Source organism: Amyelois transitella, chromosome 14, assembly GCF_032362555.1.
Source record: "Amyelois transitella isolate CPQ chromosome 14, ilAmyTran1.1, whole genome shotgun sequence".
NCBI lineage: Eukaryota > Metazoa > Arthropoda > Insecta > Lepidoptera > Pyralidae > Amyelois > Amyelois transitella.
In genome coordinates, this window is record NC_083517.1 from 9,821,033 (window position 1) to 9,845,076 (window position 24,044).

A 24,044-nucleotide genomic window follows, 5' to 3' on the forward strand; every position below is an offset into this window, starting at 1 on the left:
TACCTGCAAACATTTATGCAACAAGTACCTATACTACAAGGTTAAGTGTTAATCTACCAATTTGCAAAGTTATTTAGTCTTTCGATCATAAAGTCAGAACGTGACTTCTAAAAATAGCATAGTTATCTTGTATTGGCTTCGGTAGATACATCCCGATGTTCATTCATATGCATTTTCTTAACGAATGTCACTTTATCAAAAGATTAGTAGCAGTTATTGTCACTTTAAAGTTATTTCAAGAAGTTTTACAGTTAAGGGGTTTGATGATAAAAGAAGTTCTTTTTGTGTGTCAGATAGGTGAGTCGAATCCTGATATCAAACTTCAATCTTGTTTTTAGTTTGTAGATTATATTTTCATTAAAGGTAAATGTCACTGGTATATTTATTCATTGCCTGTTAATCTGTACCTAAAACACCATTAGATAAAAGAATAGAACCACTCTATATCTTTCCCACGGATGTCGTAAAAGGTGACTAAGGGATAGGCTTATAAACTTGGGATTCTTCTTTTAGGCGATGGGCTGGCCACCTGTCATTATTTGAATCTCAATTCTATCACTTAGCCAAGAAGCTGAGCGTGGCTATCAGTCTTTTCAAGACTGGTGGCTCTGTCTACCCCGCTAGGGATATAGACGTGATCATATGTATGTATGTATGTAGAATTTAAAATTAAAATGAATCCCAGAAATATTCTTTTTTATTCAGGGTACTAACAGTTGTTAAAGGTACATGTTACTATTTAGAAGAAGGAAAAATAACAGTAATAACAATCAAATGATTAGATTGTCTTATTTTCTCCTTTTTAAGTTTTTTATTTTAAATCTTTACGAGGCGACGCAAAATCACGCATTGGCATGTAACAAACCTCCGTCGTTTTAATGCCATGCATAAAATGTAAATTCAGAAAAAGTTCCCTTATTTTTGTGTATGATAATAAAATAAATAATAAAAAAAATTGGAGTTAGCCGTACTTTTGAGAATTTTGTTTTTGGAACAGTAGTTTGTATGTAATTGCTTCGAAGTTTGTCGGGAAGCGAAGAAAATAAATAGTATATTATAAATATCAGAGATTATAGAAAAAAAAACTTTAACAAGGCATTCTACTTTTAGGCGATGGTCATATATTTTTTCCTTTTATATAACTATTGGTTCTGTCTACACCAAAAGGTTAAGTGACGTGGAATTAATGATTTAAATACACAATTCGCCATGTTGTTTATCTATGGTGTTATCAACTCAATGGAAAAATACGTCACGTGATTGTTACCATAATATACCACCATATTTTTTTAAATAAGTAAACATCTATAGTTAAAGAGTCGTTTGTACTGTCTGCAAATATACATACACACACACATATATAAACAGGGATATAGACGTATATATAGACGAATGTATATATACCTATATAAAGATCTATATTCCCTGCAGGGTAGACAAATTCTTCATGAGACTGACAGGCCACGTTCAGCTGCTTGGATTAATGATAGAATTGAGATTCAAATAGTGACAGGTTGCTAGCACATTGCCTAAATGAAGAATCCCAAGTTTGTAAGCCTTGGTCGCCTTTACGAAATCCATGGGAAAGAGATGGAGTTGGCCTTTATCCTTTTTTTTACAGGCACCTACCGGAAATTAATCCGAGCGAAGTCGGGTGGGGGAATTAGTTGTTAAAAGCGATTGTTGTCTTGTCATTAGGGTCGTAAACTTTGTCTTACATTGATAACTTATCGCGTTATTTATATAAAACACTGTATACATATAGTCTCTGCCCCTGGGTTTGCTTGTTATAGGATGTAAGTATATTAAATGTGTGCCGTGTGGTTCCCGGCACCAATATAAAAAAGAATAGAACCAGTCCATCTCTTTCCCATGGATGTCGTAAAAGGCGACTAAGGGATAGGCTTACAAACTTGGGATTCTTTTTTAGGCGATGGCCTAGCAACCTGTTACTATTTAAATCTCAACTCTATCATTAAGCCAAATAGCTGAATGTGGCCATTCAGTCTTTTCAAGACTGTTGGCTCTGTCTACCCCGCAAGGGATATAGACGTGACCATATGTATATGTATGTATGTATATTAAATGTATAGTAATTCGTTCGTTAGTTTGATTGCTAACCGACGTTCTAAGGGTGTGGAAAAACATCGTGGGGAAACCTGTACATATAATCTATATACTAATATTATAAAGCTGAAGAGTTTGTTTGTTTGTTTGAACGCGCTAATCACAGGAACTACTGGTTCGAATTGAAATACTCTTTTTGCGTTGAATAGACCATTTATCGAGGAAGGCTTTAGGCTATATAACATCACGCTGCAACTATAAGGAGCAAAGAAATAATGGAAAATGTGAAAACAACGGTGGAAATTATTCATCCTTGAGCGCTTCAATGATGCCCAAAATAAATATTCCACGCAGACGAAGTCGCGGGCACAGCTAGTATATATAATAAAACATTAAAAGAAACTTATTTTTTTATTAAAATTTAAAAAAACAGACAGACACACAAACTTTTCATCATAAATATAACCTGCGATTATGGTTTAAGATATCGTGTTATGTGGAAGGCATTGTTATTCCATAGTTTAATGTAATTTTATTAAATAACAGACGCTCAAGTGTTGTGATAACTTGTTACATAATTCAGTTATCGATATTTTTTTATAAAGAAAAGGTTGTATTTTGTTACCGCATTGGTAATATTAAGGTATGTGCTAACAAAAAGTTTATACGGAACAAATTATACAGATTGAGCTGACCAAAGTACGTCCAAGGTTTGCGACATGCCAAATAACTCAACGAAGACAATATATGTTGTAAATTATCTTTTTTAATATACCTATTATATATAAGAACTAAAACTTTCTCCAAACGTTTCATTTGATCTTCATACGTTATGCCGAATGATATTTTCTGCGTTTAAAAAAAAATAAAAGTTTTCATTTCACCAAACAAGAGTGAAGATAACTAAAAGTACTTTATGGGCCATATCTTTAACCTATTTTTATCGTTATTAAAGCAATAATTGTTATAAGTACCTTAACTTACACAGAATGGAACAATGATAAATTTATTAAAAACTGCTCAATTTAAAAATAAAATGTTAATTTCCAAAAAACATGTTAAAAATACATTTCGTGCTAAAAATCTTAAACGTCGTCGGTCGTATTTACTTATTTTAATATTTAATTTCAATTAAAAACTTATAGGTATAATGATAGAATGTAAAATAAATATATGGCATAAAACAATATTTTCAATTATTAATTTTATTACTCTACCGCGTGCTATTTATCAGAGATAGGGTATGATTACTGCCATATAATTTTAAATAACATAATGATAGTGTAAAATAACAAAACAAAAGTATAATAGAATCATTTTATTTACTTAGTTCAGTTTTTATTGAGTCAAGAAGATCAGGCAAGAATGCGTGTAATTTACCGAGCAGGATGTATGATGTACTTACACTGGAAAAGCAGCAGTTAAACTTTTTTTCGTGCCGTGTGGTTCCCGGCACCAATACAAAAAAGAATAGGACCACTCCATCTCTTTCCCATGGATGTCGTAAAAGGCGACTAAGGGATAGGCTTACAAACTTGGGATTCTTTTTTAGGAGATGGGCTAGCAACCTGTCACTATTTGAATCTCAATTCTATCATTAAGCCAGATAGCTGAACGTGGCCATTCAGTCCTTTCAGGACTGTTGGCTCTGTCTGCCCCGCAACGGATGTAGACGTGAGCATATGTATGTGTGTAAACTTTTTTTCAAAAAAATCACGCCTATTACCGGAAGGGTAGGCAGCGACTACATCTTTCTACTTGCCTATCTTAGCATACTGTTTTATTTATCTCCGAATAGAGTAACCTGCATATTGTTTGCTACATTGATACATGATATACAATCTAATAAATATGTTTATTTAATTGCTAAATGTGCAAACCATTTAAGGTAAACACCACATACTCAAATTCTTTATTGAAAACATTAATAATATTGAGTGAAGTTCAAAAATTTTGAATATATTTTCTTTTCAATTACCTAGCAATAATAATATAAAATTTTGAAAATACTGTTAACACGGTTGACCAAATTAAGGACATCCTGGAAAAGGGTCAGGTCAAAAGTACCCGAAACCGCCGAGCTTGCAAGAAGAGAGTTATGAATGTGGATGAAGCGAAGGAAATATGCAGAGATCGTGGCAAGTGGAAAGAGGTAGTCTCTGCCTACCCCTCCGGGAAAGAGGCGTGATTACTCTGTATGTATGTACGGTTATAAAAAAAAAAACAAAAATAAAAAAATATCACTGACCATTCATGACTCCTTTACAAAAACTCGCGAGGGAATCATGGTGTACATCACACGATACACTGACTCTTTTATACAATCGACCAATCATACACAATATATGTAGGTGAATTCTGACCCAGAACAGTTCGACGAATCGGCAGAATCAATGGCGCAATCATATGCCTAGGTAATCATTAGGGAGCTAATAGCCATGTTTATTTTACAGATATACTTCACAATGTCAGCGCAACCCGTCACGAAGAAGCTGATCAACTCGGTCGAGAGCTGTGTGGACGATAACCTTCGAGGGCTGGTGGCCACGTACCCTAAGCTGAGGCTGCATCCTAAACACAGGGTTATTACTATCAGAAGTGATGTAAGTTATTGAATCTAGGTAGTTACTGAAAATATTTTGAGGAAATGCACAAAAATATTAACGGTCCGTGGGGGAAACGAAGATTTTCCTCCGAATTTATTATTATTCGAATTATGTGATCGCAAGTTTGAAAGCCTATCCCTTAGTCGCCTTTTACGACATCCATGGGAAAGAGATGGAGTGGTCCTATTCTTTATGTATTGGTGCCGGGAATCACACGTGACACAAACTTGGGATTCTTTTTTAGGCGATGGGCTAGCAACCTATTAGGAATAACCTAGTCACTATTTGATTCTCAATTCTATCATTAAGCCAAATAGCTGAACGTGGTCATTCAGTCTTTTTAAGACTGTTGGCTATGTCTACCTCGCAAGGGGTATAGACGTGAACATATGTATGTTAAAAAGAGTCTAATGAATTTTCTTAACAATATAATGTTTTGTAACAAGTTACATTTAACGATGCATTTTATTCACATACTTGAAAACATCCTAATTAGTGAGTTAACTTATAATTTTTCAGAAGGATTCTGAAAGGGTGGCTGTGATAAGCGGAGGAGGGTCTGGCCATGAACCTTTTGCTGCAGGTAAGTTGTTCATTAGGTATTTTTTATTAAAAGTCTGACTGCACTGGGAAGGAAACGAAATGTTGCAGTGTAGTTTGTTCCGCCGCTTCTTCTACACATTTGCTTTGGAAGCGGTAGTAGTTATAATTAGATTTGAGTGATGTGACGTCAATAAGTGATACCTTGTATCCGATTTTGAAAATAAATCTATTCTATTCTATACATACATATGGTCACGTCTATATCCCTTGTGGGGTAGACAGAGCCAACAGTCTTGAAAAGACTGATAGGCCACGCTCAGCTATTTGGCTTACCTAATGATAGAATTAAGATTCCAATAGTGACAGGTTGCTAGCCCATCGCCTAAAAAAGAATCTCAAGTTTATAAGCCTATTACTAAGTCGCCTTTTACGACATCCATGGGAAAGAGATGGAGTGGTCCTATTCTTTTTGTACTGGTGCCGGGAACCACACGGCACTAGTACAATTCTATTCAATTGATGCCGTGGTTCCACACGCTATTCGTGTATAAGATATAAACATTACGTGTTATGAATTACATTATAAACTATTCCTTTCCAGGTTTTGTCGGTAGTGGGATGCTGGATGGAGCAATAGCTGGTGGTATCTTCGCATCTCCACCCACTGGACATGTGCTGTATGCTATCACACATCTACACAAGTATAATTCAGGTACGTGAACGTGGCTTTTCAGTCTTTTCAAAACTCTGTTGGCTCTGTCCACCCTGCAGGGGACGACGTGTATGTAAGACAAAGCTACTCAAATTTACAAGAGTTACTGCAAGGGAAACACAGCAAATAGCATAGGACCTCGTATTTGCCTTTCGGCCATTTTTGAAACCAAATTTCGAAACTGGTTTCGAAATAAGAATATTTTTTGTTTCTCCGAAACTAGTTTCGTTAAAAGAATAATATTTGTGGTGTACTTCTATGTTTTCTGTCAGCCCTTCAAGACTGCCGACTCTGTCTACCTCGCAAGGGATATAAACGTGACCTTATGTATGGATGTACTTCATTGTTTTATTAACGGTTTCAGGTGGTTCTATTGTCATTTTGGGGAACTACACTGGAGACAGACTGAACTTTGGAAAAGCTATAGAGAAGGCCAAAATCGCTGGGATAAAGGTAAGCTATTTTTTCTTAAATGAGTATCATGCATGAGTAGAAAGCAGAATAAACACAGTGTAAATGAGAGCGTGTTAAATGAGTGATAGAATGAGTAACGGCGGGAAAGAGGAATGTTTTATGTTAATTACATGAGAGCTTTTCGGCTGCCGTGGCAATTCAGCAGTTTCGCAACCAGTTGTGAAAAAGGAATTTTTATTATCATTTGGAAATTAGTTGCGATGGAAGATTTCTTTTTCTTTACACTCAATCAGTTGCAAAAAAGTTATCAAAAAACGATGGCGTGGCGGCTGAAACGCTCGAGAGGATGAATGAAAGGAAAGATTGATGAAAGAGGATGAAGCCGAAAGTGGCATGATCATAAAGTATGTAATGCTATGGTTTTATGTCCGTGGCACCTTACGTTCTCAGTCCTAGCGCAGCCAAATAGCTACTTACTCGTAATTGTACTTTTTTTGATATTGTATAGAATTTATTTCATCATTTAATTTTACTATTATATTTATGTTTCAGGTCAGAGAAGTCATAGTGTCAGAGGACGTCGCATCAAGTCAGAACAAAACTGGTGGCAGAGGTCTGTGCGGAGAAGTCTTCTTGTTCAAGGTAAACATATGTGACTATTAACATATTACTTTGTTCACCCTGTAAGGGGAAAGAGACAGGATGTGTTTTATTGATGACTAGCGACCCGCCCCGGCTTCGCATGGGTGCAAAATTATAAATGTTATTATACTTAAAAACCTTCCTCTTGAATCACTCTACCTGTTACAAAAAACCGCATCAAAATCCGTTCTGTAATTTTAAAGATTTAAGCATACAGACAAACAGACTAAAATAGCGACTTTGTTTTATACTATGTAGTGATATAAAGTCGAGCGCATTTTTTTGAGTTTTTCTCTGAAAACTAATTTGTGTATTTATCAGTATCATATTGTCGTTACCATCAATTTTCATATGAAGACATTTTTTTCAGCTTTGTGGGGCGATGTCTGCAAAGGGCTACGATTTGGACTTCATCCACAAGTCGGCGCAGGACGTCTGCAAACACATGGCTACTTTGGGCGTTTGTTTGAAACCATGTTCACTTCCAGGTAAGTTGTGAAAAAAAATCATTTTAGGTGTAAAAACTTGGGAGCAAAAGCTGTTAGCTGAAATTGAAAGGAGATTTGAAAAATTAAAATTTATTTTATTGTTTACAAGCAGTGTTCGCGACTTCGTCCGCGTGGAATAGTTATTTTGGGCATCATTGAAGCCCTCTAGGATGAATAATTTTCCCCGTGTTTTTCACATTTTCCATTATTTCTTTGCTCCTTATAGTTGTAATGTGATGTTATAATAGCCTAAAGCCTTCCTCGATAAATGGTCTATTCAACGCAAAAATAATTTTTCAATTCGAACCAGTAGTTCCTGAGATTAGCGCGTTCAAACAAAAAAACTCTTCAGCTTTATAATATTAGTATAGATGGGGTATCATTGTGATTAACCTGAGATCTTTATCACATGTGCGTGCTGTGTTCGCGCCGAGAAGATAGGCAATTTCATGCCATATTATGTACGAGTATGTTACTCACCTTGTTTGTTGTTCAGCCAGTTATTGGACCATTAAGAAAAACGGATATTCATTAAACCTCTTAATGCTTTTCTATTTTTTTTTCTTATTTGGTGAAGGCTAGAGTGCTTTATCTTTAATCGCTACATACGACATCAAAGGAATGAACTGGGTGGCCCTATCCTATTCTAAGGTGCTAGACCTCATTGGAAGACACCCAGTGTGGGCGGGAACCATTTGAAGGAACACAAAAAAATAACCACACTAATAAGAAGAAGAAAATGCTGCAATGCAGTTTGTTACCGCTTCTTCTGCACTGCCTTGGAAGCGGCAGTAAACTTAGTTTTAAGTAATTTATTTGACGTCAGCCAATGTTGTTAAACCATACGTTTTGACAATTATTAAGCGATATGAAGTATCCTATAGTAATTAATAAAAATTTTGAATTTTGAATCCTTCAAATTCATTTTTTCAAGGCCAACCCCCTCTCTTCGAGATCAAGCAAGATGAAATGGAGTTGGGAGCCGGGGTGCACGGCGAGGCTGGCATCGCCAAGGTCAAGACAGGAACAGCCAGGGAGGTTACTGCTGTATTACTCGAGAAGGTAAAACATTTTTCAATTTGAGCTTAGAGTTCGCTGGAAGATTGTATTTTTAGCATTATGCCTTCATATGATAGAATTGAGAGAGCCAAACAGCTGAACGTGGCCTATCAGTCTCTTCAAGACTTTTGGCTCTGTCTACCCCGCAAGGGATATAGACGTGACCATATGAATGAATGAATGTCTTCATAAAAGTAATACGCTTGGTACACCCTGAGCCTGGATACATTAGTTTAAATAACAACAAAATATAAGATCGGATCTTAGAATACTAATACTCTTACGGTGAGGGAAAACATCGTGAGGAAACCTGCACATTCAGGCAATTGGATGTGAATCATATGATCCAATACGGGTTAGGTTCCCCTGAAAAGGTTGCAGAGGCACTCGCTTCGTGTAAAAACCTAAATCACCCAATCCAGGGTCCATAGTCAAAAGCATACCCCGGGCTCCTCTCCAGAGTGATGAGGATGCAGCCGGGACTAAAGGTCAGGAGGAAGACTGATGTAAAATTTTCTACGAGAGAGACTCACAAGACCTTAATAAAACCCGAGTTAACATTGATGAAGACTAAATACCTAATGGCCCTATAACACGTTAAACTTTTCTACAGATAATAACACATCTGAAACTGGCAGCAGGGGACAGAGTAGCCGTGATGCTCAACAATTTAGGAGGCACTTCTGTTTTAGAAGTCAATATCATATGCGCTGAGATCAAAGACTATTTGAGTGAGTACACTATCCCTCCATAACTTTGAAGAGTCATTGGTGGCCACATGGCCGAGGTGGGATTTGATCCTGTGCCTTTCTGCGCACACGCATTTAACCGGAAACATTACCGATTCGAACACCGATGCTCTTCTTCATTCTACATCATACTATTACCATTGAAGCGATAGATTTAAGGCTTATTCAATCGAAGGTGAAGTGCAGTCAGAGTAAGAGTAGACGGGAAAGGATATAAGATAAAATGAAAGAAATAAATTAGGTACTATTTAAGTGTATAGGAACGAACGGGCAAAAAACGTGTTATTATTTATTTTTATTATTTTAAACTATAAAATGTGATCCCTTCACCATTAAAAGTCTGCTTTGTGGATAAGGTATGTAGTAACTCCATTCTCCATCCTTACAGAACGCAAAAGCATAAAACCTGAACGCATTATCGCCGGCCACATGAAGACTTCTCTAGAAATGCACGGGCTCCACATCTGCCTGCTCAAACTCAGCAAGGAGTCTGGAGATCTGTATCTGGAGCTGCTGGACGCCGACACTGACGCCCCAGGCTGGACCGGGACGAGGCTGTCTGTGGGGGAGGAGGTGGAAGACCTGGAGGATGATGATGAAGACAGCTCTACAAGGAAAGTAGGAAATATTTGGTATCTAACATATCTAGCTGAAGGAAAATGTGGACATGGTTAAAAAAAACATGAGGCTCTGTAAACCCATGAGCAGTAAAATTTTGTGGACGTACATATATATAGTCACGCCTATATCCTTTGCGGGGTAGACAGAGCCAGTAGTCCTGACAAGACCACATTCAGCTGTTTGGATAATTAAATTGAATTGAAATTTAAACGGTGACAGGTTGCTAGCCAATCGCCTAAAAGAAGAACACAAAGTTAATAAGCAAGGACATGCTTATAAACTTTGTGTCGCCTTTAACGACATCCATAACGACATCCTACTCTTTTTTCTATTGGCACCGGGAACCACATAGCCTTTGTGGTCATATTTCTAACATATTTCCGAATTTCTGATAGAACAGTCAGTTGTCAACCAATGACGTAATAACATACATTGCGAGGTACGTACATAAATAAATATAAATATATACGGGACAAATTACACTGATTGAGTTAGCCTCGAAGTTAGTTCGAGACTTTTGTTACGAGATACTAACTCAATGATTTTATTTATTTATTTTTTATTTATTTATTTACTATTCTTACATCTACCATACATACATGATACTATATTTTATAATAAATACTTATATAGATAAACATCCACGACCCAGGTCGATCAGAAAAAGTTCTTTTCTCATCATGCCCTGGCCGGGATTCGAACCCGGGACCTCCAGTGTCACAGACAAGCCACAGAGGCCGTCGTGTTGTTGTGTGTTTAAGAAAGCTCAAACGAAAATTGGAACAACGATTCTCTGATGGAATTATCAGTTGCCCACTTTGTCTGTTACTCAAAGGTTGACTGGAAGATGTATCTTTCTATCTGTTTTAAATTAAAACGTTTTCAGGCATCAGCCGGCCCGTCGTTATCAGCATCACAACAGCACCTCTTCCGAGGGTGCCTTCAGGTGGCTGGTGAAGCTCTGGTGAAGAGTGAGACGCTACTCAACAAGTTGGACTCCGGCTGCGGTGATGGTGACTGCGGGACTACAATCAAACAGTTTAGTCAAGGTAGATAGACATTCTTAGAAAAGGTCTATATATATATATATATATAAATATAAATATATAGGTAGACGTAGATTTACGTGTGTGAACGTTGTGCCGTGTGGTTCTCGGCACGCATATGCTTAAAAAATTGGGATTCATATTTCAGGCGATGGGGTAGCAACCTGTCGCTATTTGAATCTCAATTCTATCTTAAAGCCAAATAGCTGAACGTGGCCATTCAGTCTTTTCAAGACTGTTGGCTCTGTCTACCCCGCAAGGGATATAGACGTGACCATATGTATGTATGTATGTATATAGGTAGACTATTTACGTGTGTGAACGTTGTACCGTGTGGTTCCCGACACCAATAAAAAAAAGAATAGGACTACTCCATCACGTTCCCGTCGAAAAAGGCGACTAAGGGATGGGCTTAGAAACTTGGGATTCTTCTTTTAGGCAAACCTACAACCTGCAACCTGTCACAATTTGCATCTCGATTATATCATTAAGCCGAACAGCTGAATGTGGCCTATCAGTCTTTTCAAGACTGTTTGCTCTGTCTACCCCGCAAGGGATATAGACGTGAACATATGTATGTAAACTAAGCTATGTTGGCATCAGAACTCTGGGGCAGCGCAAGGAGCAAAACGTAGAAAGAAGATGATCAAGAAGATCATCATTCTTTATTGGTACCGAGAACCACGTGGCATTGCCGGGAACCACACGGCTAAGTTTACAATCGGGAATGTGTAGGTACATTTGTGATGAGAAAGAGTGACTTACCATACATACATATCATCACGTCTATATCCCTTACGGGGTAGAGAGAGCCAACAGTCTTGAAAAGACTGAAAGGCCACGTTCAGCTATTTGGCTTAATGATAGAATTGAGATTAAAATAGTGACAGGTTGCTAGCCTGTCGCCCAAAAAAGAATCCCAAGTTTGTAAGCCTATCCCTTAGTCGCCTTTTACGACATCCACGGGAAAGAGATGGAGTGGTCCTATTCTTTTTTGTATTGACTTACCAATATAAAGATTTTAATACCCCCTCTTTTATTTCAGCTGTCCTAGACTATTTGAAAGAGGGATCTGTGGAGTACCCCTCAAATGTGCTGTGGGTGCTATCAGAAATAGCTGAGAAGCACATGGGCGGCACTTCGGGCGGTATCTACAGTTTAGGACTGGCGGCTGCTTCGCAATCGTTTGCTTCGTAAGTTATACACATACATACATACATATAATAATGTCTTCACCACTTACATACATACATATGGTCACGTCTATATCCTTTGCGGGCTAGACAGAGCCAACAGTTTTGAAAAGATCTAATGGCCACGTTCAGCTATTTATTCACACAGCCATGCATGCGTAGAAGGCGACTAAAGGATATGCTTATAAACTTGAGATTCTTCTTTTAGGCAACAGGCTAGCAACCTGACACTATTTGAATCTCAATTCTATCATTAATCCAAACAGCTGAACGTGGCCTATCAGTCTTTTAAGACTGTTGACTCTGTCTACTCCGCAAGGGATATAGACATGACTATATGTATGTATGAACATCTATTGATACGGAAGAGTAGCATACAGTGCTGAGCCCGCGTTAAGAGTGGGAAAAACTAACTTCGAGAAGTCTGACATTCGCAACCCAATGGCTGGAAAGCTCAAACTCAAAATATTTATTGCACAACTTTTTTTTTTGAAAATATATTTTTATTTTTTTTATTTGAAAATATTTTATTAGTTTAACAAAGTGGTACAGTATAAACAAGTATTTGTGACCTTCTATTAAGTGAGCAACACCTGTATCAGAAAGCCACGCTCTTCCTTAACAATGGTATTACAGTACCCAAAAACTTAATTCTAGTTACAACTGTGTAGACATATAGATGGAATCACATTTAACAGTATCAACAGTTTGTAGAACAAAACCTAGCCTCTGATTAGTACTGTGACTGTTTTTGCTTAAAAAAAAAGTAAATAAATAATCAATGTTTTTGGTGTGCCGTGTGGTTCCCGGCACCAATACAAAAAAGAATAGGACCACTCCATCTCTTTCTCATGGATGTCGTAAAAGGCGACTTAGGGATAGGCTTACAAACTTGGGATCCTTTTTAAGGCGATGGGCTAGTAACCTGTCACTATTTGAATCTCAATTATATCATTAAGCCAAATAGCTGAACGTGGCCATTCAGTCTTTTCAAGATTGTTGGTTCTGTCTACCCCGCAAGGGATATAGACGTGACGATATGTATGTATGTGTATGTTTTTGGTATCCGCAGTGCAAAATCAACAGACATTTCGGTTTGGCTCGCGGCTTGGGAGAGCTGTATGCGAGCTATCACTAAGTATGGTGGGGCGGAGCCTGGTGACAGAACTATGGTTAGTTTACATACATACATATAACTATACATATCTATATATATAACATACATACATATAATCTCATTTCTATACCATTGTAACATTTCCGTGTGGTTCCCGGCACCAATAAAAAAAAGAATAGGACAACTCCATCTCGTTCCCATGGATGTCGTAAAAGGCGACCAGGACGTCCTTAATTTGATCAAGATACCTACGTTCGTCTAGACCTTCCTACTCCGATCTCTCCCTCCACTCTTTCCTTGTACATTTACTTTGTAAAAATGTGTTTGTTAGTTTATGTCTCACGTCGAAACCGCTGTACCGATCTCCGTGAAACTTTGTATACATATAGTATGGAGTACGGAGAAGGGCATAGGGGACATAGAACGGTGGTGAAAGCTAGTGAATAATAATAATAATACAATGTTTTTCACAGTGCCGTGTGGTTCCCGGCACCAATACCAAAAAAGAATAGGACCACTCCATCTCTTTCCCATGGATGTCGTAAAAGGCGACTAAGGGATAGGCTTACAAACTTGGGATTCTTATTTTTAGGCGATGGGCCGGCAACCTGTCACTATTTGAATCTCAATTCTACCATTAAGCCAAATAGCTGAACGTGGCCATTCAGTCTTTTCAGGACTGTTGGCTCTGTCTACCCCGCAAGGGATATGGACGTGACCATATGTATATGTATGTATGTTTTTCACAGTTAGATACACTTCACACAGCGTGCGTGGCGTTCAAACAAAATCTGAATTCGGATCTGAAGACGCTCCTTCGTAGGACTGGCGAAGCGGCAGAAGCCGGGGCGAAAGCTACTGCCAGTATGGTGGCGAGGTATACACTTATTTGAGTTAATTTGTCCCTTTTTTCTGTAGAGGATTTGATAAATGCTGTGGATTCTATGGAACAAATGATACAGTTAAAAAATATTCAAACTAATATATTATTAGCAGAGATCGCAATAGGTAGATTGATTTTATGTACTTGCATCATGAATTACCATAGAAAGCATAACATGGATAAGCCTCTTTTTCGGGATTCCATTTCAGTACTTAAGGGATTGAATTAAATATACCTATCTAATAAATTTATGGATTTTCAAACTACTTACAACACATGAAAATAGAAAGCAAGTAAAGCAATTTACATTGTTTTTTTTAAGCATTTAAATTAAGTAAAATATAACTTTTTGACCAATCGTAAGTTACTATATAACTAGAGTAGTAGTTTTTTGTTGTACCTACGTTTGCTATAGGTATGTCTTAAATAAATAAATTATTGAAAACTACACCTTTTCCCGCGGTTTCGTCCACCCAAATTATAGCCTAGCATTTAAGAATAATGTAGCTATCGAATTATTGAATCGGAATCGGTGGATAGTATGCTTATACTTGTGTTACTATTTTAAGGGCGGGACGAGCATCGTACGTGGCAAGCGGGTACATGACAGAAGACGATGCGGGTGCGCGGGCGGTCGCTATTTGGATGCAAGCGATTATCGACTTTCTTGTCAATAAAATATAATTCAATTTTACTTGTATTTATTTCATTAGAATAGATTTATTTTCAAGAAGGTATCACTTATTGACGTAACATAACTTAAATCTAATTATAACTACTTTTACTACCTCTTCCAAAGCGCATATGTAGAAGAATTCGATTAGGAAGATCGAAGAAATATTAGGAAAAGCATGAGTTTCTTCTTTCTAGCGGGTAATTACTTTTTCAAATGTTTCCTTTTTAACTCTGATACAAAAAGACACGACACAGAATAAGCCTTCTCAGAGTTCGTTAATTGGCCGCCTGAGAAATTTTACCACAGAGCTGTGACCTTTTTCTGAAATGCGTAAACGTCAGATGATGATGCGTATACGATTCTGATGTGTGCGTGTAATTGAATAATCACACAAATCATCACTACATATAATAAAGTGCCTTTATTTTCTCTGTTTGTATTTCTGCGCTAATCTCGAAAAGTAAAAGACGCATTTTGTTGGAGAGGGGGTTTTTTGACCAAGGTTTAGGTATATCTACAATTTATAATAAATGCTCTCCGTGCGAAACGTATGTGGGTCGTTTTAAATAAATATAAATTTGTTTGTGTAATTTTTGTGATGTAACAATAAATAAAATGAATAAATATTAAAACTTTAAAAGAACATACATACAAACATACATAAAATCACGTATTATTCCCTGAGGGGTAGGCAAAGACTTACATCTTTTCACTTGCCACAATCTCTGCATACTTCCTTCGCTTCATCCACATTCATAACTCTCTTCATACAAGCTCGGCGGTTTCGGGTACTCTTGACCTGACCCTTTACCAGGACGTCCTTAATTTGATCAAGATACGTTCGTCTAGGCCTCCCCACTCCGACCTTTCCCTCCACATTCTCCTTGTATATCTGCTTAGTCAACATGTTTTAACGGAAAACAGTTTGAATAATTATTCACAAGGGGTTGTAATAAAAAACAAAATACAACAAATTAATTGTTTATTCCATCACAGTAACAACATCTGGTCTAAAATGTATAATGATAAAATATTTAATTTATATATTAAACTAATTTATACTATTTATTATGCATTATCCCGAATGTTGTGCGACTGAATCAAGGTGTTTCTATAATAAAGAACACAAAATAACATACACACATACATACATACATAAAATCATGCCTCTTTACCGGAGAGGTAGACAGAGACTACATAGTTTACGAGCTCTGCATACGTCTTGAAAAAATAAATACCAAAAAATTGGTCGAAATAGCGATTTCAGTGCCGTGTAGTGAGTACCGGCACTTTAGGAGGGATAGACAGAGACTAATTCCATTTGCCACGACCCATAATTAATAATAGACGGCCTCTGTGGCGCAGCGGTAGTACGCTTGTCTGTGACACGGCAGGTCCTAGATTCGAATCCCGGCCAGGGTATGATGAGAAAAGAACTTTTTCTGATTGGCCTGGGTCTTGGATGTTTATATATACAAGTGTTTATTATAAAATATAGTATCTTTGAGTTAGTAACACAAGTTTCGAACTTACTTCGAGGCTAACTCAATCTATGTAATTTGTCCCGTATATATTTATTTATTTAATAATTAGTCAATCAACATCCGGGATTGTTATTGTCTATTAGAAGTCCCATTCAGTCGTCTTCTCGATTTCCATGTCCGCCATTTTCTGCTGCAGGAGCAATGCTGACATGTCGTCTGAAAATAATAACAATAATCTCTATTTAATATTATAGAGGGTTATATATATAATAGTATAGAATAGAATAGATTTATTTACAAAATTGGATACAAGGTATCACTTATTGACGTCAAATAACTTAAATTTATGTATAACTACTACCGCTTCAAAAGCGCATGTGTAGAAGAAGCGGCGGAACAAACTACACTGCAGCATTTTCATCGGACGTCAATTTACAAATACCTATAGTATAGCATAATAAAGCTGAAATCAAGATCATTGCATTACGAACAGGTGAGTACTTGTCCGCATATAATAATCAACGAGACGCATCAAATTTTTTCCTCTTTTATTGAATATACTCGTATAAAATATTGAACCAGCGCACCGCATTGTCGGCGTCTTTGCCAGTGTCTAAGGTTGCGCGAAAGATTTATATCTGTAAATTGAGGGTAGTATATAATAACTCGAGCAATTAAGGGTAGTATATAATAACTCAACGATACTGTATTTTATAATAAATACTTATATAGATAAACATCTAATACCCAGGCCAATTAGAAAAAGTTCTTTTCTCATCATGCCCTGGCCGGGATTCGATCCCGGGACCTCCGGTGTCACAGACAAGCGTACTACCGCTGCGCCACAGAGGCCGTCAAGTATATATGTACTCACTTGGGTCAGGCTTGATAGGTTTGACTCTGGCAATGAGGGATGGAAGGAAGTCCGACTTGCGGATTTGTCTGAAGAACGCGTGGTTCAGCAGTTGGGTGGCGGTCGGTCGCTTCTCGGGATCCCTGGAAATAATATCATTTGAATTTTTGTATGTTATACTAGCTTTTGTGCGGGACTGCCTCTCGTGAGAATTTATAGAAAAAAGTTAGCCTATGTTATCAGTAAGAGTTAAAAGTTAGCCTATGTATTCTAACCATGAAAATTTCATTAAAAGTTATTATTAGTGTGATCATAGGTAATATGCCATTCACAACCAAAATATTATAAATGCGAATATATGTTTGTTTTGTGCCGTGTGGTTCCCGGCACCAATTTAAAAAAGAATAGGACGTCGAATTGATGTCGTAAACGGCGACTAAGGGCTAGGCTTATATACTTGGGATTCCTCTTTTACGCGATGGACTTGCAACCTGTCACTATTTGAATGTCCTAAGTCCCGTAGGTATATATATTTATTTATTCTCATCCAACTTTACCTCCGCGACCTTTGAAGGGGATATTGGATTATTAGAAAAGCTACACTCGATGAATGTGCCTATTCCGTCAGTCGTGGTGAAATGTGGTATGATATAAATAATTGAAATAAAAAAATATATGACAAATTATTAAATCGATTAAATGTTGAATCGATTGTCGTGACAAATTGCATCGATATCTTAATAGTACAACACTAAATGAGCTGTCAAAATTAAAATAAATGTTTGGGTAAGGTGTAGTGTTGCTATTATTTAACGACGAAGTACCTACATATTTAAGTATGAAGAAGTGATGAAGTGAAGGGAAGGTATCTTGATCAAATTAAAAACGTCCTGGTAAAGGGTCAGGTCAAGAGTACCCGAAACCACAGAGCTTGCATGAAGAGAGTTATGAATATGGATGAAGCTAAAGAAACTTGTAGTCTTTGCTTACCCCTCCGGGAAAAAACCGTGATTTTATGTACCTATGTATGTGTGTACGTACGTATGTATGTTTGTGTGTATGTTTGTCTGTTTGTTTGTTTGTAAACTCTTTATTGCACATAAAAATAAATATAACAAATTACAAAACAGTTATTGGATTTAGAAGAATATGTACAATGGCGGACTTATCCCCAATGGGATTTCTTCCAGTCAAGTATGTACATATGTATGTATATATGTATGTCCTTGTGTGTGTGTGTAAGTGTGTATGCTTGCAGTACCTCAGCAGCGCCAGCTCGCTGAGCTGGTGGAAGCCGTCGGACAGCCTGCGGGCGCGGTAGACGTGCGGCGCGCGCGCACCGCTGTCGCCCACGCCGCTGTCCGCCGTGTACATGCACATGCCTGGGGGGGTTCATGTTTACGATTCTTATACAGGGTGACTTTTAATTCAACTGCATAAATTCAACTGTTAAGTGTACTCATCTAAAGGATATTTAAAAACGTTAAAAGAAAAATATCGCTTCATATTTCAGAAAGTACGAAAAAAAATAAAAGTATCAAAATCCACGATCCTAAATACGTAATATCACACCCGGCCGGCGGAAAAGCGACGCGTAAGATTCAGAGGTCAACGACACAATTCATTCAGCTAAGTGATCTCGACAACTCTGTACTTTACTTGATCTTGATACTAGAAAAATAATTTATTTTTCAGACATTTATTGACATGTTTAGTTTTAATTTCTTTTTGTAGTATTGGTCTAAAGCGTATGACGTAGTTTTTGAGGGTTTTTTAAATGTGAAAATGATGACGTTTAGTTTAAATAAAAATAGGCTCAAACGGCTCAGAAGCATGGGTGTATTCTATGTTTAAAAGGATGCAGTTGTTTTAAATGTCACCCTGTATAATAATGATGATGAGTTATTTGAATCTCAATACCATCATAAGACCATACAGCTTGCCGTGCCGTGTGGTTCCCGGCACCAATACATAAAAGAATAGGACCACTCCATCTCTTTCGCATGGATGTCGTAAAAGGCGACTAAGGGATAGGCTTATAAACTTGGGATTCTTATTTTAGGCGATGGGCTAGCAACCCGTCACTATTTGAATCTCTTCAACATATATTATGTAATACACAAGTCAAGCATGTCACGCAACCATGTATTTTATTATATATATACACATATATAAACATATACGTACGTACATATCTACATACATACATACATATGGTCACGTTTATATCCCTTGCGGGGTTGACAGAGCCAACAGTCTTGAAAAGACTGAATGGCCACGTTCAGCTATTTGGCTTAATGATAGAATTGAGATTCAAATAGTGACAGGTTGCTAGCCCATCGCCTAAAAAAGAATCCCAAGTTGGTAAGCCTATCCCTTAGTCGCCTTTTACGACATCCATGGAAAAGAGATGGAGTGGTCCTATTGTTTTTTGTATTGGTGCCGGGAACCACACGGCACATACGTGTCTATATATACCTAATAATATAATAGGATATGACTCACTCTTCATCTCCCCGTCCTCCAAACATGGTTCGGGAAACGTCGAGCAGTCCAGTAGTTGCGGACGGCTTCCGCGAACCTGTGATCAATCAACATCATCAATCAATCAAGTCTAAAGTCAAGTCTAAATCAAAAAAATATAAATATATATCAAGTCAATATATATATATATATATAGGAGTAAAATATGTGATGACTTATTTTAGAATGAATACCTATTTTGGATTAGGTAAATGTAAAAAAAATCAAGCTTAATGTTTATAAAAAAGAAAGAAATTTAATATTTATGTATAATTATGTCTTAATGGGGAGAGAGAAGGTTAACAATAATATATTATATGGTACAAATCAGATTGAGTTAGCCACGATGTAAGTTCGAGACTTGTGTAACGTAATACCAACTCAACGATACTTCATTTTATAAAATATACTTATATTTATAGATAAACATCCAAGCAAGACTCGGGTTAATCAGAAAGAGTTGGTTTCTCATCATGCCCTGGCCGGGATTCGAACCCGCGACCTCTGGTGTCACAGGCAAGCGCACCGCCGCCGCTGCGCTACAGAGGCCGTCAATGAAATATAAATAAATAAATCCCTACACCCTTTCATTGGATAAGTCCGCCATTGCAAGTGATTTGTTTCTTTTATAACTATGTACTATTTTACTAGTTACTGTGTAAATTTCTATGCAATAAAAATATTACAAACAAACGTACAAATTGATAATCACTGATTTATTGATTTGAAATTCCCTCTCCGCATCCCTCTTCTTCGATACATACAACTTGGGGATTTTCAAAGCAAGAGTGAATAGGCATTATTTGAACGTAATATAAAAAAAAAATAACATACTCGTAGAATAATACATAAACATAATCAATTAAGTTTTTATTTTAAAATTAAAATTGTAATTGTGCCATGTGGCACCAATAAAAAAAAAATAGAACCACTTCAACTCGTTCCCATGGATGTCGTAAAAGGCGACTAAGGGATAGGCTAGTAAACTTGAGATTCATCTTTTAGGCGATGGGCTAGCAACCTGTCACTATTTGCATTTCAATTCTACCATTAAGCCAAACAGCTGAACGTGGCCAATCAATCAGTCTTTTTAAGACTGTTGGCCTGTCAACCCCGCATTGGATATAGACGTGAATATATGTTCATTTATTGTAGGCAACCTTCTTGTACGCCATAGCAATGGTTGCCATGGATTTTGTTTAGTCAGAAAAATGTCAGAGATAATTTTGATAATAAAATATTTTTAATTTTATGTTCAACAGTATAGTAATTTCAAACTGAATATTTCACTCTTTTTTTTTCCTTCTATCCTCTGTGGGACGTCTGTGGGATTAAGGACGTCCTGGTAAAGGGTCAGGTCAAAAGCACCCGAAATCGTCGAGCTTGCATGAAGAGAGTTATGAATGTGGATGAAGCGAAGGAACTATGCAAAGATCGTGGCAGGTGGAAAGATGTAGCCTATGCCTACCCCTCGGGAAAGAGGCGTGATTTTTATGTATTATTACTATATACTTTAAACACACTAGCAGCTTATTAGCTGATGCGTGTGAATTTTGATGCTTGGAGATGTATGTATCTTATATGTATGTATGTATCTTCTGTGGGAATAACTAACTTTGTAACCATACTTCCTACATTTATGTATGTATGTATTAAAATTGTATTGCAGACATTTTACCTTCTCTGTGAACATGAGAGTCGTTGGCACTTCGGCAAAAGGTACAGCTCCGTTCGCCAGTTCGCAACACAACACGCCTAAAGAGTATATGTCCGAGCGGTCGTCGTAACCTTTGATGTTCTGTAAACAATCATATATAATTATACTTCGTTGCTGCATCCTATGAGATTTAATAAACTTTTTAGTAGTCCATTTTCTGTGGTAAGTATTGCATCATCATACGATATTTAGCTTTTTAAAATAAAAAATAAATAAAAGTCCTTGTATTGACCACGTGTTTCGGCCGATCTCCGCTAGGTGGCGCCGTCGGCTCTGTAATCATTATTTTAGGGAGACTGTACGTACATATTTTATTATTCTGCAAATTAAAGAGGGTGAACTTAAAATAATCTCGGGTGGGATGGGAACTTAAATCTCATAGGATGCAGCAACTCGTATAATTTAGGTTGAAGTTCACTTAGGTAAGTTCAATTAACCATAAAATATATACGGGACAAATTACACAGATCGAGTTAGCCTCGACGTAAGTTCGAGACTCGTGTTACGAGGTACTAACTCAACGATACTATATTTTATAATAAATACTTAGATAAATAAACATCCATGACCCACACTTATCAGAGAAAGTTCGTTTCTCATCATGCCCTGACCGGGATTCGAACCCGGGACCTCCGGTGTCACAGACAAGCGTATTACCGCTGCGCCACAGAGGCCGTCATATAATCCTAACTTACCTGTTCAAGCAATTCTGGACTCAGCCACATCAGATTTATATTGTCATGGTCCGGAGGCGGGAGGTTGTGCAGTTGTTTCTGTCGGCGCCCGCGCACCATCATGCTGGCGGCGCTGCGGAGCCCTGACAGTCTGACAACACCGTTAGCACCGATTAGGACGTGGCTTGCACGGACGCTCCTGAAATTTTAATTATGGAATTAATGTAAGTACTAACTTAATTTAATTAAGTACAATAAATGTAAGTGCCGTGTGGTTCCCGGCACCAATAAAAAAAAGAATAGGACCACTCCATCTCGTTCCCATGGATGTCGTAAAAGGCGACTAAGGGATAGGCTTATAAACTTGGAATTCTTCTTTTAGGCGATGGGCTAGCAAGTTAAACAGCTGAACGTGGCCTATCAGTCTTTTCAAGACTGTTGGCTCTGTCTACCCCGCAAGGTATATAGACGTGATTATTATTATATGTATGAATGTACTATACTAACTTGCCATATGGACAAAATAAATTAACACTTAAAAATAACGCCACTCTCACAGAGGGGTAGGCGGAGACTAACAAGACTAAATCATTTCACTTACACACATACATATAGTCACGTCTATATCTCTTGCGGGCTAGACAGAGCCAACAGTCTTGAAAAGACTGACACTGAAAAGGCCACGTTTAGCTTTTTGGCTCGATGATAGAATTGAGATTTCACAGGTTGCTAGCCCATCTCCTAAAAGATAAATCCTTTCACTTAGTTACCACAATGTCAGTAAGAAAATTTCTTACTAAACAGTTGACCTGGAACTTTATGTGATGTTTTCTTGTAAGTTAAAATCTTACAAATAAACGCTATAAAAAAAAAGGAGAAATGTTTACAATACTTTACACTACATCAGAGGATCCTAGTCCCCAAAGCATAGTGACGGAGGACGCAAGTAAGAATACACAAAAATATAAGAAATTTGAATACAATATATGTTGCAATAAAAGTAAATTTTAAATAAAAAAAGAAAAGAGAAAGTGATACTTACGTAAAATATGTCATACGCACCTATGAATATAAAGCTGCTTATGCAAATACTGCAACGCAAGAAGAACATCTCTCAATATGATGGCACAGGCTAACTCCGGTAGACCTTCATGGAAGTACCGGTCTAGTATATCACGACATGAGCCGAATGTCATCAAGGGAGACACAACGTATAGCTCCCGTCCATGCACAAATGAGGTAAGGTACGGCAAGATATTTGGGTGCTGTAGCTCTTTACGTGTGGCAATGTCTTGCTGGAAAATTAAAAATAAAATAGAATGAATAATTATATGTTTCTTTGCTAGTTTCAAATTGTCTATGACGATTACTAAACTGGCAGTTGTCAAGAGAACATTTTGTAAGACTATAAATTAATTAATTAAAGAATTTAAATAATAAGGATGAGAATAATAAGGAGAGAATTATTGCAGTAACAAAAAAAAAACGGCAAATTCTCTTTCAGCTTTGGACTTAAGTAAAACAAAGCAATATCCTCCTATAATAAGCTTCTCCAGCATCCAAATTGGTAAGCAGGTTTTGTGCAGATCAGCTGCTAAGTAAACAAAAAACTTACCTGTATTAAACTGGCGTTCTCTTTAGTTTTATCAACAAAATACCTCTTGATGGCCACATTCTGATTATTAGGCTTATAGAGAGCGGAGTATACAACAGCTACTCCCCCACAACACTCAGTTATAATCGAAGTAAGTTGGTAATCATTAAGATCAGGGTTAAACATCGTATAGATGCGACCAGCGCTAGGCAAGGACGCAAGTCAATATGCGTTGCAATAGCAGACGGTTAAAAATGCATGATGGCAAGATATTGATAGTCTAAAAATAGTATTCACTACGTCTCCACTGATGCTAATTAAAGTAAATAACAATAAAATAAACAGAACGGTTTCAATCAACACCAATGTTTTGCTTTTGTGAT

General features: G+C 37.2%; 2 protein-coding genes across 5 annotated transcripts in view; one reads left to right on the forward strand and one right to left on the reverse strand.

Moving 5' to 3' along the window:
* LOC106132326 (STE20-related kinase adapter protein alpha) overlaps positions 1-24,044 on the reverse strand; it is a 204,459-nt gene extending 180,415 nt beyond the window's left edge. For 2 of the 3 annotated variants that reach the window (XR_009657143.1, XR_009657142.1), the window contains exons 1-8: positions 23,683-24,044; positions 23,130-23,362; positions 22,089-22,266; positions 21,355-21,474; positions 19,659-19,734; positions 18,415-18,535; positions 17,175-17,296; positions 16,388-16,516 (exon numbers count right to left, since the gene is read on the reverse strand). Coding sequence is in view for 1 of the 3 variants with exons in the window: in XM_013331693.2 (XP_013187147.1) it covers positions 16,440-16,516; positions 17,175-17,296; positions 18,415-18,535; positions 19,659-19,734; positions 21,355-21,474; positions 22,089-22,266; positions 23,130-23,362; positions 23,683-23,847 (1,092 nt within the window). In the remaining 2 variants the exon portion in view is untranslated. Of the gene's footprint in view, positions 1-15,781; positions 16,517-17,174; positions 17,297-18,414; positions 18,536-19,658; positions 19,735-21,354; positions 21,475-22,088; positions 22,267-23,129; positions 23,363-23,682 lie in introns of those variants that run through there. The other variant, XM_013331693.2, reaches the window with a different exon arrangement.
* On the forward strand, positions 92-14,834 carry LOC106132253 (triokinase/FMN cyclase). 2 transcript variants are annotated; one of them, XM_060947664.1, is made up of 15 exons: positions 92-297; positions 4,521-4,670; positions 5,193-5,256; positions 5,818-5,928; positions 6,293-6,381; positions 6,895-6,984; positions 7,355-7,472; positions 8,407-8,534; positions 9,145-9,262; positions 9,669-9,898; positions 10,788-10,950; positions 11,993-12,140; positions 13,213-13,312; positions 14,007-14,134; positions 14,710-14,834. In XM_060947664.1, the coding sequence occupies exons 2-15, from the start codon at positions 4,533-4,535 to the stop codon at positions 14,822-14,824; spliced, it is 1,740 nt and encodes a 579-aa protein (XP_060803647.1). In that variant the 5' UTR covers positions 92-297; positions 4,521-4,532; the 3' UTR covers positions 14,825-14,834. The 2 variants fall into 2 exon arrangements, with proteins under 2 accessions (XP_060803647.1, XP_013187066.1); XM_013331612.2 differs by lacking the exon at positions 92-297 and adding an exon at positions 2,550-2,710.

What these genes read in the sequence shown, in the direction of transcription:
- LOC106132253 (XM_060947664.1), top strand. Translation starts at nt 4,533, where the DNA reads ATGTCAGCGCAACCCGTCACGAAGAAGCTGATCAACTCGGTCGAGAGC. An exon ending in TCTACACAAGTATAATTCAG is followed by an intron (nt 5,929 to 6,292) that starts GTACGTGAACGT and finishes TAACGGTTTCAG; the next exon opens with GTGGTTCTATTGTCATTTTG. An exon ending in CTGCTGTATTACTCGAGAAG is followed by an intron (nt 8,535 to 9,144) that starts GTAAAACATTTT and finishes ACTTTTCTACAG; the next exon opens with ATAATAACACATCTGAAACT.